At 47.3% G+C, this 15,096-nt stretch overlaps 1 protein-coding gene across 6 annotated transcripts in view; it reads left to right on the top strand.

The window, feature by feature from the left end:
- Positions 1-15,096, top strand: part of Spata13 (spermatogenesis associated 13) — a 122,833-nt gene that overhangs the window by 44,893 nt on the left and 62,844 nt on the right. For all 6 annotated transcript variants that reach the window (XM_076930906.1, XM_076930903.1, XM_076930905.1 and 3 more), the window contains exon 2: positions 6,595-8,298. In XM_076930906.1, coding sequence (XP_076787021.1) covers positions 6,736-8,298 — 1,563 coding nt within the window. In that variant the 5' untranslated portion in view covers positions 6,595-6,735. The remainder of the gene's footprint in view (positions 1-6,594; positions 8,299-15,096) is intronic.

Raw genomic sequence — 15,096 nt, 5'->3', positions numbered from 1 at the left:
ACATTTAACTTCCGCCATTGACTATTTAAATGAAGCCATGGCACATGGCTTCAGAAACCACAGTCTCCTTACGAGAGAGAGAGAGAGAGAGAGAGAGAGAGAGAGAGAGAGAGAGAGAGAGAGAGAGAGCTGAGTCCCGGATCCTTAGGTGAAGCCCCCCTCCTCTTCCCTGAGCTGCTTGTGCATAGTGAGGCTGGCAAGAGGGAGGGAGTCCTGTGAGTGAACCCCTGGAATTAGAAACTCAAATGCATGTGACTGCAGACACATTGTAAACTGTGATAAAGTGAAAGCTGGATTATATAGATATGACATAATCGGATGGGATAGCCTAAACTACAATAGTGAATAAACAGAAATTTAAAAAAAGCAACACCCTCCCATAGGCTCTGTCTTATATGGAAATAGATTATTTATTTGGATTACAACCAGTTCTCAGAATGCAGGGTGCTAAAATGTTGGCTTCTGGCCCCTGACTTTACCAGTGCCCTGAAGTAATACTGAAATAACAGGAAGGTGAGAGCTCCTTTGGGGAGGCACAAAGGCTTGCCTGGCAGGAGCATAAGTCATTTTGTGGACCCCACACTGGGATGGACCACGTGTTGATGCTATGAGATGCTTAGAATTTTAGCGCTTATCTAGATGCGTTTGAGCTGCAGGACTTCTTGTTCCCTCAGCTGTCACAGCTTGCTGACACAAGCTGAGTAATTTGGTATTCAGACGGCATAGAATAGGCATCTATACTGTTTGCCAAGAAATGGAAAGCCTTGAAAAAGCCCAAATATTGCATGCATTCGCGCACAGCGTCCTGCAGGAAGGGATGCAGAAGGTGTGAACTGCTACTCCTTCTTCCTGCGTTTTACATGTCACAAGGTGTGCTTTGACAGGCAAAGGAATTAATTGCACATTTACAAAATCAGCATACAAATCATTAACTTTGATCAATAAATTGATTACTAGTTAAAATGAAAGGCCTGGGTGTGGTAGCTCATATCTGTAATCCCAGCACTTGGGAGGCTGAGGCCTAAGGATTCTTGTGAGTTTGAAGCCAGCCTGAACTACATACTGAGTGTCAGGGGCAGTGTGTGATACACAGTTAAGCCTTGTCTTTAAAATAGAAAGTGACTGAACATTGCCATTAGCTTGGTAATTATCAGCATTTACCTGTTTGTAGAAAGACATGCTATTGCTGTCACAACATGAACAGACCTGTTTATAGCATAATTAAAACATAGTCAGGACTACCAAACGATAGAACCTTCAGTTTCATGGTTGAAAGTAAAGTCCAGTAATTTCAATATTTACCGTTCTGGGACAGTTTTCATAGCATTTCTTTCTCTCTCTCTCTCTCTCTCTCTCTCTCTCTCTCTCTCTCTTTTTCTCTCTGTTTATCGATTTATATCTATTATCTATCTATTTATCTGTTATCTATCAATCATCTATATCTATCTTTCTATCTATCATCTACCAGTCAACCTATATCTATCATCTGTCTTATCTATCATGGTGTTTTTGAGACAGCATCTAGTGTATAGCCTAGGCTGGTCTAGAACTTGTCATATAACCCAGACTAGCCCCAAGCTCAAGATTTTCCTGGATTAGCTTCTTAAGTGGTGGAATTACCTTGAGCCTCTACACCTGATGTAGTCTTTCTTGGTCCCAGTAGCATTGATAGCCACCACTGGTAAGAAATACCCTAGGGGACACACAGGACAGTTCCCATAGGAAAACTATGTGACCTCAGACTGATATATCTGATGTATGCAGAATAAATAGTGTTATCCTCATCCTCTGTCTGCCAGTCATTTATCTGGTGCATGATGAGGACAGTGAAATCAGACTTGATTTTTTTCCTTTAAATCACTTTTCAAATTTCAGATATACCTGGAGAACGCAGAGAAGGAGCTGAATGCCAGGGTAGGGTGGTAAGCAGTGGGAACAACTGAGCAACATACAAAGTGCTGGGAACCAGAGAAGGGGCTCCTGTGTTAGAGACGGAGGATGAGTTGCTCAAGAGCCTCCCTTCTTGAGTTAATGAAGTCCAGGGGAAGTACATGCCTATTGAACAGGCAAAGAGAACGGCCTCTAGGTGTTGCAAACAGAGAGACCCCGAGACAGGATCATGTGTATTCAGTTGGGAAAGTTGGCAGATGTGCAGCTGACCCTTATGCTGGAGGAGAGAAGGAGTAGTCACTTGAACCCACAACCTGACAGAATCTGGGACATAAGGGGGCAGAGCCAAAGCAAAGACAGATAGGTGCCACCCACAGAGACACTGGGGCCTCCTTCCTCCCACTCTCAGATCACCTCCCACACTTGGTTTCCACTGATCAGACCTATCAGATGCCTTTAGTCTTGGTAGTTAGGAATTGTGATCCCCTGAAGTGGAGACAACAGCCACTGGAGAGAGAATCCAAGAGTAGAAGAGGACCTGCAGTGGGGTCAGCTGTGGGCTAGAGAAGTAGCCCAGGGGTGGAGAGCTGGCTTTGCTTGCACAAGGCCCTCAGTTTTCATTGTTATTATAGTTGCTTGTTTTAGTAAGCACCACAGAGCCTAAACAGAATGGAGCCTGGCTGGGGTGAGATCTGGAGAGCTGCAGCCAGTGACGTAGCATTTCAGTGATAGTTCCATTTGCAAATCAGGAAGTACACTGGTGACAGAATGAAGGATGGATGGGAATGATCGGGACTACAAGATGAGAGGAAGCCAGGAGCAGACTTGTCTAGGAGGAAGGCGCCTCAGCCTAAGGATAGGTAGTGTGCCACTCCATACTTGTGGAGCCAGTGAGCCAGGCAGCGATGGTCTCTTGAGACTTGGTGACCACAGACACTATGGGAAGAAGGGCTGAGACGGTCTCTAGGTTCTGACTGATAGGTGACAGTGCTGGACTAACTCCATGCCCACCCCCTGTACTCCTACTGCTGGTTCCACATCCCCACCCCACATGGAACAGTCAGACTCCTGGAGGATGACTGAGACCTCAGATCATGCTGAGCTTAAAATGTAGAATGCTTTTTGTTGACATGCATACCCATGGTAAGCGTTCATCTTTTCAGGTGAAGGAAGTGCTTTCCTTAGCATGTTTGAGTTGCTGGCATCTCTCCTTTTGTGCTTCCGGGCTGTTATTAAGTATTAAAAAAAAAAAAAAAAAAAGGATTACTTAACCCACCACTGAGTGCCATGCACAACTCCTCTGAGATGGCTACTGAGTGACTAGTAGGAGGAGAGAATGTAGTGTGTGTGGCGTGGGTAAGCCAGACAGAAAGATAGTTTATATCCTAGCCAGGACAGGGAAGGATGGTGTAAAATGCAAAGAAAACCCTATGAATGCCCGCTTTGGAACATTGCTTTTAATGACATTTGGGTCATTTGTCTTAACAGCACTAGAACCATGGAAATGAATGGGGACGGACGGACAGAGGGCTGTTGCACGGTGGTCCCCAGCCTCGCTGACTTCCCTTCGAGCATCAGATGTGCTCCAAGGTGGCGTCCGTAGCCCAGTAAAGCTGGTCCATACTTTTACTCCTTTAACATTTCTGGTTCCAATTGAAAATTGTTGGTCACAGCTGGGTTTTTTTGTTTTTTGTTTTTTGTTTTTTTTTTTTTTTAGAGATTTCTCATTACAAGTGGGGAGAAACATTCCGCTATGAAGTTCCTTCACCCCAAAGTCCAGCTGTGGGCAGCTGCATTTCATAGTATTCCCATCCCGGATTCTTCCTTTTAGTTCCCTTCATAAGCATCTCTGGCAGGGGTCCCATGATTTATAAGTCTTGCCATGAAGCCAGTAATTGAATCGCGGCCCTTGTTAGTTAATGGGGGTCAAAGCGTCAGTTCTGAATACTGCAACTTGGTGTGTTACTCAGAGATTCTGGGAAAGCTTTTGTTCCTTCCTGTGATTTTCACTTTCCACTCTAAGGCAGTAAACAGGAATGGCCTTGTTTGGCTCGTGAACAAACAGTAAATCGTTAGTTTTTTAAATCTGTTCAGATGGAGTCTGAATCTAAATTTAAATGTTTTAAAAGTAAATACTTACCAGTGTAATAAAAATGTAAGCATCTTCAACCTAGAAAAATAAGGGCAAGCAGGGCCTTGAGTGCTGCTTGGGTGGCTGAGGTAGGAGGATTGCTGTTCAAATACAAACTTATTGAGACCATGTCTCAAAGGAAAAGAGTAATAAGACAAATAACAACAAAACAGTATCATTGAACAAAAGGGTCGTGACACAGCTCAGTGGAGGGACACTTGTCTGGCATGTGTGAAGCCTCTAAACTGAGTCAGCAGTTAAAGAAAAATACAGAGGTATGTCATGACCTGTCACCTAAATAAATATACAGTCAGGAAAACCTATACAGTCTTGTATCAAGATAATAATCTTGAATAAACTTAAGTGTGCAGTCTCATGGTTCTCACACCCATGGATTTGTTCCTATTACCACCACATCATTATACTTTGGTAATACACGTGGGAAGGCTCCAGCCCCGTGGAAGCACTTAAGGATTTTCTTACTCACTTTAGTGGTACAGAAGTGACCCCTGCAATTGGTCTTGAAGAAAGATTAGGTTTTATACTCAGGGTATGTAGATACCCTGCCCTATTTCCCATGATTCTCATCACTCATTGCATTGGGCTACCCCTCCAATGGCAGGCACTGTTTTGCTTGCCTACTGTTTGTTAAGACTCCCCCTTACCCCCAGCTGTTGCCTGAGAGTGGAGACTCTTTACCTTCATTCGCCTCCTCCCAGGTATACTGTGTTCCCAGCTGCCCTTTCCTCATGCCCCTTCCTCTCACCATCCTGAACTCCTCATGGGGCCTGGCCTGCTGCTTGTACACTGGAGGATCATGATATAATGATTGATATTCTTATTTCATAGATGGCATGAAGCACGGGTTGCTGAGTTGGCTTACTGGAGATTGTGTGACATTAGTAGGTTTAGTATCTAGGCATAGCCCCATGTCTTCCAAGGAACATTTTCAAACGTCCCAACATGCTTCTCTGTATCCCTTGAACCTCCAGGGTCCCCTTAACACAGGCTTGTCATGGGCTAAAAAGGTCTTGTGGTGACCTCTACTGGTGTCACTAACTTCAGCCACACTCTAAGGCGGAATCCTGTCCCCTGTGTGACTGACACAAGTCCAGTAGTCAGTTCTTGCCTGTGAACTGGACTTGGATACTTCACTGTGTGATTCATTTTAGAACTCCAAGGTATATGGAAGTAAGCACACACCCACAATGCTGAGGGGCAGACAGGCAATCTAACCGTCGACCCCTTTCATCTCTCAGGCAGAATCGAGACTCGGCTCATATGGCTTATTCAAATGCGACCCACAGCCCCTCCCCAGCCCCATGCCTCTCACACAAAGTCTTCTCCATTAGATTTGTGCACGGCAGAGGGCACAGTAGGCCATCAGTCTTCCTATTAGTAAAGTGCTGACAGGCTAAGTCAGTGGAGACTCCCACATCCTGGGTGGCATCAAGCCTTTATCTGTTTTCCCGTGGCTCTCCCTGACAAGCCTTCCTCACTGGGTATGATACAGGGGCCAAAGGGAAAAGAAAGCGGTGCACAGGGGCAGGTAGAGCAGACTGTTTCTTCACCTAGATCAAATCCAGCTTGAAAAACGGTAAGCTAAATAAAATGGAACCTCAGGTCCTCACTAAAGTTTCCTGTGAATGCTCAGAGATGCTGTAAGGCCCTCAGCCCTATATTATACTTGGCCTTAGTCAACAGCCTAGAAATGATGTAAGCATTGTCTGACCCATGGCCTTTTGTGGTCTCATAACCTGAAACTCAACTATTAATCTATTCATTGGAAATAGAAGGGCCATGACAATTAAGCCATCCTGTGAAGGCTGAGAAAGGCTGAGCTGGGCTTGACTGATGGGAAAGGTTAAAGACTCAGTGTTCTCACTTTAGGGAAGGAAGTAGTGTTGTGGGGGAGGCTTGGGCAAGGGCAGGAGGAATGGGCAAAGGTGTGTATAGAGGTTTGGATGTAAGACAAGAGGGAAGAGGGTATTTTATTCATACGCCTATCTCTTCTGTTTCTAACAACCCCATGTGCTTCCTCACGTCACTCTGTGGACAGGTAGAACTTTCTGGGTGTCTTCTGCACACAGCCTTTCCTCATGCTTCCCTGGCTTGGTGTGTTGGGCCCTGAGTCCCTGTAATGCCATCAGGCTCTCTCGCAGCTTTTGGTAGACCTGGCCTCCGTCAGAACTCCCAGGAGTCCACTAACCGAGCCCCCTGCTCATACAGGCTGGTGTCTCAATACTCGTGCTTGGAATTCACTGTGGGGTTGATGTTTGATAACACACAAAAACAAGGTCTCACCGTTTATGTTCCAGCGGTTTTCTTGGGATTTCAGGGTTTCAGCACATCCCTCGCTGTCTTTTTCATTCCTCCCTTTAGGAATCTATATTTACATGCCTTCCACTCTTGCTTTGATGAAAAGTAAATTGTAGAGTAATTCTTAAGAGATCAGCCTTGTCTTGGAGCTTGGGGTTTTCTTCTATTAGCAGTCGTTAGCTTGAGCGATCAGCCTCTATAGAGGCTCCTCCTTGGGGGCAATGGTTAAATGCCTGCTTTGTTTTCTGCTGCAGGCAGTAGCTGTGACTACAGATCCAGATGCACACAGCAGATGTGAAAGCCAGGCTGCTGTCCTTGGAGATGAAGGTCTGGAGTTGGGACGACCGGTTACCGGCGTGAATGGGGTTTTGAACCAGGCTGCCCTCCCTAAGAACATGACAACAGCCCAGGATGGCCATGGGCAAGGTGTCACAGCCACTTGTTCAGCCTCCAACCCGAAGGCCCCCAAAATGGTGACATCCTCAGCATGTCAGAATGGAGGCTGCAAAAGCAGCCCCAGCAGTGATCCCGAAGCCGGGGAAGCCAGGCTCAGCCCTTCCAAGCTGGTACGTCTCTTCTCTGGTAGCCGGAAGAGGATGAATTCGAACTCTGAAAGGCCTCGCTCGGTGGTCCTTGTGGGGAATTCCTCCACATGGAATGCCCTGGCCTCCTTCCGTAAAATGGGCTCTTTTAAAAGATTGAAATCTTCTGTTCTTCAAGGAATTCAGAACCGGGAGGGGGCAGAAGTTTCCAAGGAAGAGCCAACAGGAGACCTAGGAAAGGCTGCTCCCAATGGCACCATTGCCACCCTGGGAAAGGGCCTAGGCAGGTGTACATCCTTGGGCCCTGTAGGAGATGGCGCTGGGTCCGACTGCTCAGACCCTGAGGACATGGAGGACGCCTTCCAGAGGAGCACGCACCGTTCGCGCAGCATCCGCAGGGCCTATGGCCTGGGCCGCATCAGCCTGCTGGACCTGGGCCGGCAGCCAGTGCCAGAGCCCGCTGTGTGTGAGATCCAAGTGCGTGACCCAGAGCCCAGCAGGGTTGTGCCTCTGCCGCGCAGAAGTAAGAGCATCGACAGCTTGAGCGTCCTGAAGAGCTCCTTCAAGCGCAAGTCTGCGTCCAACCTCACGGAACTGCAGGGTGACAGACAGGTTCCCCCCAGGACTCTGAGTGGCTTCTTCACAGACTCCGAGAAGCCCGGTGGCTCAGAGAGAAGAACCAGACGCTGGAGGAGCCCCATCCGGGCCAAGGACTTCGACAGAGTCCTAAGACTGGTGAGCAACGTCAAAGATGCGGCCTGGAAGAGGGAGGCCCCCAGGAGTGCAGCCCCTAGCCCTGGTCCTGGTCAGGGGGATGCGAACCCACTACTTGGGCCACGGAGCAAGCTACATGATGACTACTCACGTCGTACCAGCAGCAGCGTGGAGCCAGATTCCAGGCGTGGTGGCTCTTTGTCCTCACCCTGTGTCCCTTCACCATGCACCACTGCGCCCTATGCGGCTCCAGAACCCCACCTAGATGTGGACACTGCAGTATTTCCCCTGGAAACTAAAAGTGCCCAGCCACGGGGAAATGATGGACCTGGTGCCAGCAGTCCCTCACCAATCCCCACAGACCCAGAAGGGTTGAGCCAAGCCTCCAGTGAGACACATACTGCCGGTCAGCATCCCTTTGACCCCGTGCAGCTTCCCACTCCTCTGAGGCCCACCACACCCAAGCCCCAAAGCCCTCAGAGCCCAGGGAGTACTAAATGCCCCAGTAGTCTAAGTGTGCTGTCCCTCAGTTCAGCGGACAGTGAAGAACGGACCGAGGATGCTGGGCACAGGCAGCCAGGACCTGTGTCCCTCCAGGATACTGTCCTCACCACTGCTGGTGACGTGAGGGGAGAAAGTGGTGACAGCTATCTTCCCTCGAATCTCGACGGAGCCACCAATCCAGAAGAGAGGAAGGAAGAGGTAAGGGTTCAGGTGGAGGCCCTGTGATGGGTGACAGTGTGGGAGGGGCGCTTGCCTGGTATTGCTCTGCCATTCACCCAGAGATTTCCAAAGACTGTGCCAAACTGGTTGTATTAAGTTTTAGTGGAGATGGAAGTTATTGGCTTAGTTTGCCTGGTTCTCGATGTGCCTCCCTGCCAGGTGTTTACTTGGCACATGCAAGGTTCCAGGTTAGCCCCCTAGCACCACACCCCCAGCACCACGCCATCCCAAATGGTAATCTTTATCCCACTTAAAATTGAATTGCTAATAAATACGATCCCTTGGTGTAGTGTTTGCCACACCATTCATGGAAAAGATATTTATTGAATATCTACTATGTGCTGCTAGGTCCTGGGAATTAATGTGACCACTAGGGTTTCTCAGAGTTTTCACATTGTGAAAGAATTTTATTACCCCAGTATCATCCGTGTATTTTAAACTGTTGCTGTTATCCTTCCCAACAGAGCCCTTGTACATGCAGTTCTTTGTGTTAGAGAACATTACATGCCTTGAGTCTTTTATTTCCTAGAAATGAATTAGAACTGTGCTGCTCAGTACCTGTCAAGCCCAGGATGACGCTTCTTCAAAGAGATTTTAATGATGGCCATTGTACTTATTTTTAGGGCAGAGCTCCAAGCAGCTCACGGATCGGATCAGCGATAGCTGTCAGAGCTGCACGAGTTCCTTTTACATCCTGTCAAGCAACCAGACAGTTTTACCTCACTGTGCAAGCTCACTTTATAAGGACATTAAGTAATATCACCTTACATAGCTAACAGACAGATGTGCATCCGCCTGTGCGTGTTGTAAATGTTCCGTGCATGTATTTCTAGACTGCGTTACAGCTGTGAATTGGTTCTTGCAACAGGAAATTACTCCTTAGCAACTGTTCCCTCACACCCAGCCTTGGAGAGGCAGATAAATGATTGCACGATTGGGTTTGCAGAAGCCTGGACGGCCTGTGGACTTGCTGTTATAAATTTACTGAGATGATGCCCTGTAGCCCAGGCTGCCCTCAGAGTCACACTCCAGAGTGCTGGGATTATTGGTGTGTACCACACTTCCATGGCTGGCAAGTCTCTATTTTTGACCTTTACTATCCAGAGACATCTAGGTCATAGGGCCTTCTGGAAAGGACAGAGAGAGTAGAATTGCGTTGCTTTAGGGAGATCTGAACCAGCTTTTAGGATGCCCAGTCAGCAGATCTGCAGCTCCAGTGCTCTAGGCCGGAAGCCCAGTCTGTCAGAGCTTTCCAGCTTTGAAGAGGATTTGCTCATTTGCATTCTTAGAAAAAGAACTTCGGATCCCTTGCAGGAGACAGGCAGCCCTGGGAAGCAGTTGCAACTCTGCTGACTCTGTTTTTTTGTTTTTAAAATTGGCCAGAGGTTTTACTCAATTCTGATCATGATCCATCAGTTTTGCATCTGTAGTATAAAATGCATGGGCCGCTGGCTGGGTGTGGTTATACACATGTGTGAGCTCGTTGCCAGGGAGATGGAGGCAGGAGAACTGAATTCGACACCATTCTGTTATATAGCATGACTGTTTCAACACAGTGTTTTATTTTGTTGAAGGTTGTATCAAAGGCTGGGGCAGTCCTGCTGATTTGGCCCTCTGACAAAGGTAGCCTATCATGGCAGGAATCCATGTCAGAGTGACAGATCATATCTCAAGATTGAAGACAGAAAGAGAGAAGAGGTTGTTAAGGTCACACAGTCCCCATCAAGGACATTCCCCAAATGAGCTGACTTCCACTGGGGTCCCCCAGAGAATTCCACAGCACCCCCTAATACTCTCACCCCAGAGACTAAACATTAATCTTGAACTTTGAAGGACATGGGCCACCCATACTAGCCTTGGTGAGACACTCACTGCGCAGACACTCTGCCCTGCCCCCATGTTTGATGCCCCATTACTCTAGGAAAGGACCTTTATAAGTCTCACAGGTTCTGCATGTTAAAGGTAGGATCCTGAACCTGAAGAATGCTTCTTTCCTATGCTGAGTGTGGTCTTCAAGACTGTATAAACCCTGTTTCAAGGGGGAGAGACAGGAGGATCAGAAATGTAAGGTAACCATCAGATATGTGCTTGGCTACACGGAACCCTGTATTAAAGCAAAACAAAACACAAAATAATTTTGGGGAAATTTTTAACATTTTAACCAGATAACTATGAAGAGGAAATGCTGCTGTCATTTGCAAAACATGGCCTTGTCCTGCCCCCTGGTGGTGATTCTTGGTAAAGCACAGTGCTGGGTTCAGTGTGACTCTATACATTATTCAGAAGCTGATTGTGCTTGCACACATCTGTAATCCCAGCACTTAGGATGCAGAGGCAGGAAGATTTTGGGCTCAAGGCCACCCTGGGCTGTATAGCAAGATCTGTCTCAGAAAGACACATATACGCACGCACACAGAGTTCAAGGCCCAGGACTGCCACCCTGTGGGAGAGTTCTTGCTTAGCACTTGCCAGGCTGTGAATTCCATCCTTGCATTTGGAAGATAAAGGCTATTTGGGATTTTTCTGTTAATAGTGTTCCTCATTTTCTGAAAAGGTTCAGGAGTCATAATTTAGAGTATTATTTAGAGAATTTCCAAAAGGAATATTGTTTTTCTACCTGTCTGCAGTCTAGAGTCATTGGTTGTAAGGAATGAGCACCAGCTGTGAGCCTGTCCCAGGCACTGTGGTGAAGCTTTCGTAAATGCTTCTAGTTTGGTGGGACTCTGGCTCTGCTCCTCAAAAAGCACCAGTTAGGGATCTGGGCACACTAGGAAGTCTTGAACTTCTAGGGTCTCAGTTGTCCCTAGAGTAAGGACATTATGTCAAACACTTTGTTTATCTAGCATCTTAACATTTTCAAAATTATTATTTTAAGTATGTGTTTTGTCTGTATATGTTTGTTTGTGTACCATGTATGTGCCTGGTGTGAGAGGAAGCAGAAGAGAATGTTATTATAGATGGCTGTGAGTTGCCATATGGTGCTAGGCATCTAACTGGGGTCCTCTGGACCTCTGCAAGAGCAGCAAGTGCTCTTAACCACTGAGCCATCTCTCCAGACTCTACCCTTCAACTCTTTTTGTATGTAACACTGCATTATAGTTTTACAAAAATTTGAGAAATTCTTCAAATAATTAGATTGGTCTCACATTAATTTTATTATAAGACAGAATCTTATTCAGCATTGGCTGCCCTTGACCTCACCATAAAACCTTGAACTCCTGACTCTTCTGCCTCCACCTCCCAGATGCTGAGACGACAGGCATGAACCACTGCACCTGTTTATGTAGTACCAATGATCAAACCATTCATACAGGGCAAGCACTACCCCAGTCCTTTTTAGGAGATGAGTCCCATGATACCCTTACTGTGGTGTGTTCTATTCAGGGATGGCACCAAGCCCAGAATGTTTTGAATCTACCATGTGCAAGAGACTGAAGTTGGGTAAAGCCCAGTAAGGCATACATGTGACACTGAGATGTAGATGAGAATTATCTGTCATGGGATAAGTCCCACAAAAGACACAAAGAATGGATAAAGAAGAGTTGTGGTTATCAACCACTTGTGCTCACAGGTTTTGTTTGTTAAAGGTAGGATCCTGGGCCTGAGGAAGAGAGCTTCCTTCCCATGCTGAGTGTGATCTCCAGAACTGTATAAACCCAGTGTAGTGTCACCTGTTCTGCAGTCTCACCCATCTCTGCCAGGGGCAGAGACAGGAGAACCAGAGAAAGGTTGAAGGTAATCCTGAGTTTACCTTAAACTAAGACCACACTTGACTAAAAGGAGTTGGGTTCTGGGAGGTGTCGCAGATCTATGACATTGCAAAGAACAAGGAGTAGCATCGTTTGGTTTGATGTACAACAACCCAGATTAAGATGCAGGAGTTATGGTCCGGTCAACCACAGTCTCGGTCTCTGTACAGAGAATCTGTGTTACCTGATGAACACCAAGGAGCCAGGAATGTGTGTGAACAGAGAGTCAAGCCAGGCTCAACACTTTGGAGAAGACATTCAGAAGGAAAGGGACCAGAAGGAAAGCTGCCAGTTTATATCAAAAAGCCTGAAGGTGATGAGGTGAGGCAACAGTGGACAGGAGCTAAAGACTGAGCCTGAGGGAGAAGAACACCTAAGAGCTGATCACATACCCTGGCTGTGAACACCTGCTGTGTGCCAGAGTTAGGGAATGGGGGTGTTGCAGTTTGTTTACTATAGAGCCATCACTATCCTCAAAATGAGCATGAGGTGCCAGCTGTTACCATGGTGGCACTTGTGGATGAGGTGCCAGCTGTTACTGTGGTGGCACTTGTAAAGCTAGGCTAGAAGGATCACTGACTTCGAAGTTGGACTGGGCTACAGAGTGAGGCTCTAATCTAGGGCTGACCAGTCCCTCCACACAGACTGCAGTGAAGATAAAGCAAGGTATTGCAGGTGTTTAGCACACCTGACTTACTGTGTCTATCAGAGGCTTGCTTGCATATGTCGACGCCAGATGACTAAACTGCTGTGCTTGGGGAACTGCAGATGGGCTAGCTCACTTCTGTGCAGCTGTCTGGGTGGAGAGATGGGAGATAAGGTTGGTCAGTATATCTGGATATGATTAGAAGGACCTGGCTTGCAGCTGTGCACTTGGACTTTACCCTGTAGGCAGAGGAGATAGAGGGAGTATGAGCAGGCTTAGCAGTGGGGGCCTGTGGAGTCAGGGTCGACTGGTCCAGCCTTGTAGAGGAGCTGTAGCCCTCCCGAGTCTCTTCCACAGGTCACTAAGCCTGCACTTAGGGGAGGAGGGCGTGGGCTGCAAAGTCCTTTAGCATTTCTATACACAGTGAGTCATTATGGGTGCTTCTGGGGACAGAGGATCAATGGTGCTAGGTGCCACCTGGGAAGCACTTTGTCTTCCCATTTTGCCACCCATTAAACAAGCCACAAACTTCTTGGCCTGGGAAGCAAAAAGTGAGGCCTTCTTTGGCACTACAAGGACCCTGCTGCTAAAATAGAGTGTCCCTCCCACTCAGAGCAATAGAGTCATCCAGCAGGGAAACAGTATGAAATTTCAGCTTGAGTGAATAACTCCAGAGGCTTCTGATGCTGCTGCTTCTGTGCCGTCCAGTGGAGGGGCAGGAGACCCTGGCATGGTTTAGGCACCTGGCAAGTCCTCAGGTGTTGCTTCTGGGAGGTTTTGATGGCTTAGCCATTAGGTCACATAGCCATTCCTACAACCAGGAAGATGATGTTACATCTGCAGAAATGTAGCTGGGCATATATGAAGCTCTGGGTTCCAGCACCCATAAACCAGGCCTGGAGGTGCATGCCTGGAATTCCATCACATGGGAGGTGATCTGTTGCTACATAGTGAGTTCAAGACCAGCCTGGACTATATAAGACCCCATAAAAAGAGGAAAGGCAGGCAGGCAGGCTGGCTGGCTGGCTAGCAGGCTAGCTGCCTGGCTGGCTGGTGAGACCACTCAGTAGGTGTAGGCATGTGTCATCAAGGCTGACAGCCTGGGTTCTAACCCCCAGAACCTTCATGGTGGAAGGAGAGAACCAATTCCCACTACTTCTTTGAGCTCTCCTCTTTGGCCATGGCACTCATGTACATACACACATATATAAGCAACAAACATAGATGGTTTTAAATCCATGTTTAAAAAAGAAAAGGGGGGGGTGGTAAGGAAGAAATATAGTTATTCCACAATGTCTGCTCAGGATGAACTTAGCCACTTTACGGAGGGATACTAGGAGGCCTACAGCTTGATGATTTAGGAAATGGGCAGCTGCTCTAACAGCCCAGTTAGTGCTGTTGCCTTCCCCACATGTCCCCCAGGCCTGTTTCGAGTCAGTGTATGCTCACAGCCCAGAAGAGGCACCTGCTGATTGCCTTTGTATCTCTGTGCAGTTGTAGTTCAATGCCTTAGCCACTGGCCAACACAGCTTCTGTAGGTTTGCTGTGGGTTTTCTTTTCTTTTTTCTTTTCTGTTTTGTTTTTCAGTCGGGGCTTCACTGAGCTGGCTAGAACTCACTCTGTGGATCATGTTGGCCTCAGTCTCACAGAGCTCGACCTGCCTTTGCCTTCCTAGTGCAGGGATCAAAGACATGTGCCACCATGCCAGGCTGTGCTTTTTAAGTGAACATTTGGTGACTCTTGTAAATCTGTGGGCTAAGGGACCAATCATGTGACATGTTATCTTTTGAAACCAATGTTTTTCGATGGCAGACTGTCCTCGGTTGTGTCATACCAGGTTTCATGTTTTAGTTCTTTATTCCTTTTTTAGCTAAATAGTAGGTAGATCACATCTTGTTTATGCACTAGTGAGACAGGTAAGAGGATGTCTGTAAGTTCAAGGCCAGCTTGGGCTATGTATTCAAACTTGCAAATAAAACAAGTAAAAGTATTGGACTTTCGGAGAGATGCAGAACCAGCAGGGATACAGAAACAATATACTCAGGAATGGCTGCTTCAGGGATGGAGGCAGAGTCCCAGCATCTGCCATGGCAGGATGGAGACCCAGCAGGCTACTCATGTATTTCAGTCTCAGTTTGAAGGCCTGAGAAGAGAGCAGAGATGGGAAAGCTGCTGTCAGTCCTGGGTTGATGAGCCAAACTAGCATCAGATAAGAGATTGATAGCCCTACTCAGTGAGGAGTACCCCGTTCCTGGGCTCTCTGTGGAACAGATGGAGTCACGGAGAGGGAGGATCTCTTTACCTGACCCATTGACTCCCATGCTGACTGGAAACATCCTCACAGAAACACCCAGAAACAAGGCTGTATTGACTACCGGGCAC

This window comes from Arvicanthis niloticus, chromosome 3, assembly GCF_011762505.2.
Source record: "Arvicanthis niloticus isolate mArvNil1 chromosome 3, mArvNil1.pat.X, whole genome shotgun sequence".
Taxonomy (NCBI): Eukaryota; Metazoa; Chordata; class Mammalia; order Rodentia; family Muridae; genus Arvicanthis; species Arvicanthis niloticus.
The sequence above is the reverse complement of the archived record's forward strand: the minus strand, read 5'-3'. Positions and strand labels throughout refer to the sequence as shown.